This window comes from Egretta garzetta, unplaced genomic scaffold (genome assembly GCF_000687185.1).
Source record: "Egretta garzetta isolate BGI_Z169 unplaced genomic scaffold, ASM68718v1 scaffold746, whole genome shotgun sequence".
Lineage (NCBI taxonomy): Eukaryota > Metazoa > Chordata > Aves > Pelecaniformes > Ardeidae > Egretta > Egretta garzetta.
The window spans coordinates 119,404-120,131 of record NW_009260010.1 but is presented as its reverse complement, the minus strand read 5'-3'; the positions used below and the strand labels follow the sequence as shown (position 1 = coordinate 120,131).

Below are 728 nucleotides of genomic sequence, written 5' to 3'. Positions count from 1 at the left end.
CAACTTCCACGTGGTCTGAACCTCGGTCGTCCTGTTTGTGGAGCAGCTCGAAGTAGTAGCGTCTGGAGGACATGGGGCTGGGCAAGAGGGGAAGGAGCTGGTTAGAAATCATCACTAAGCTGCCCTGCTGCCGGGGCAATGGGGGCGCCCCCCCGGCTAGAGGAGCCACCCAGGGAAACCCCCCCTGTCTTGCTTGCATGTGGCTAAACCTTCCTGGGGCAAGGAGCCAGGCGGTGTGAGGTGGGCATCTGCTCCCCCATCCCACTGCTCAGGAGCTTCAGGAGACTGGGGGGATCCCCTGTCCCCACCTCAGCATCTGCAGAGGCGGCTGCAGCCCCCAACACCTTCAAGCCAGGGACCTGGGGGCATGGTTGATTGAGCTCCTGTCCAGCCCTGACCCCACGTGCCTTTTGGTAAGAGACCGTGGCCAGGGGTCTCCTTCCTCCCGGGGAGGAGGAACTGGTCAGAGTCAGCATGGAGCCAGCAGCTCCGTCTCCCTGACGCCATCCACCCAGAATGGGCAGTGGGAGCAAGGAGATGCTTACCGTAGAGGCTTGGAGACTTGCGAGCTGAATTTGGTGAACTCTCCCGGTGCCGTCCACTCGGTGCCCAGCTAGGGGAAGGAAGGAATCACAGAATCGTTTGGGTTGGAAAAGACCTTTACGATCACCAAGCCCAGCCGTTCCCCTACCCCTGCCATCCCATCCCCAAACCCCGTCCCTCAGCAC

At 61.4% G+C, this 728-nt stretch overlaps 1 protein-coding gene across 1 annotated transcript in view; it reads right to left on the bottom strand.

Moving 5' to 3' along the window:
- B4GALNT4 (beta-1,4-N-acetyl-galactosaminyltransferase 4) overlaps nt 1-728 on the bottom strand; it is a 30,671-nt gene that overhangs the window by 20,219 nt on the left and 9,724 nt on the right. Inside the window, exons 7-8 of the mRNA XM_035896065.1 lie at nt 546-613; nt 5-77 (exon numbers count right to left, since the gene is read on the bottom strand). Of these exons, the coding sequence (XP_035751958.1) occupies nt 5-77; nt 546-613 (141 nt within the window). The remainder of the gene's footprint in view (nt 1-4; nt 78-545; nt 614-728) is intronic.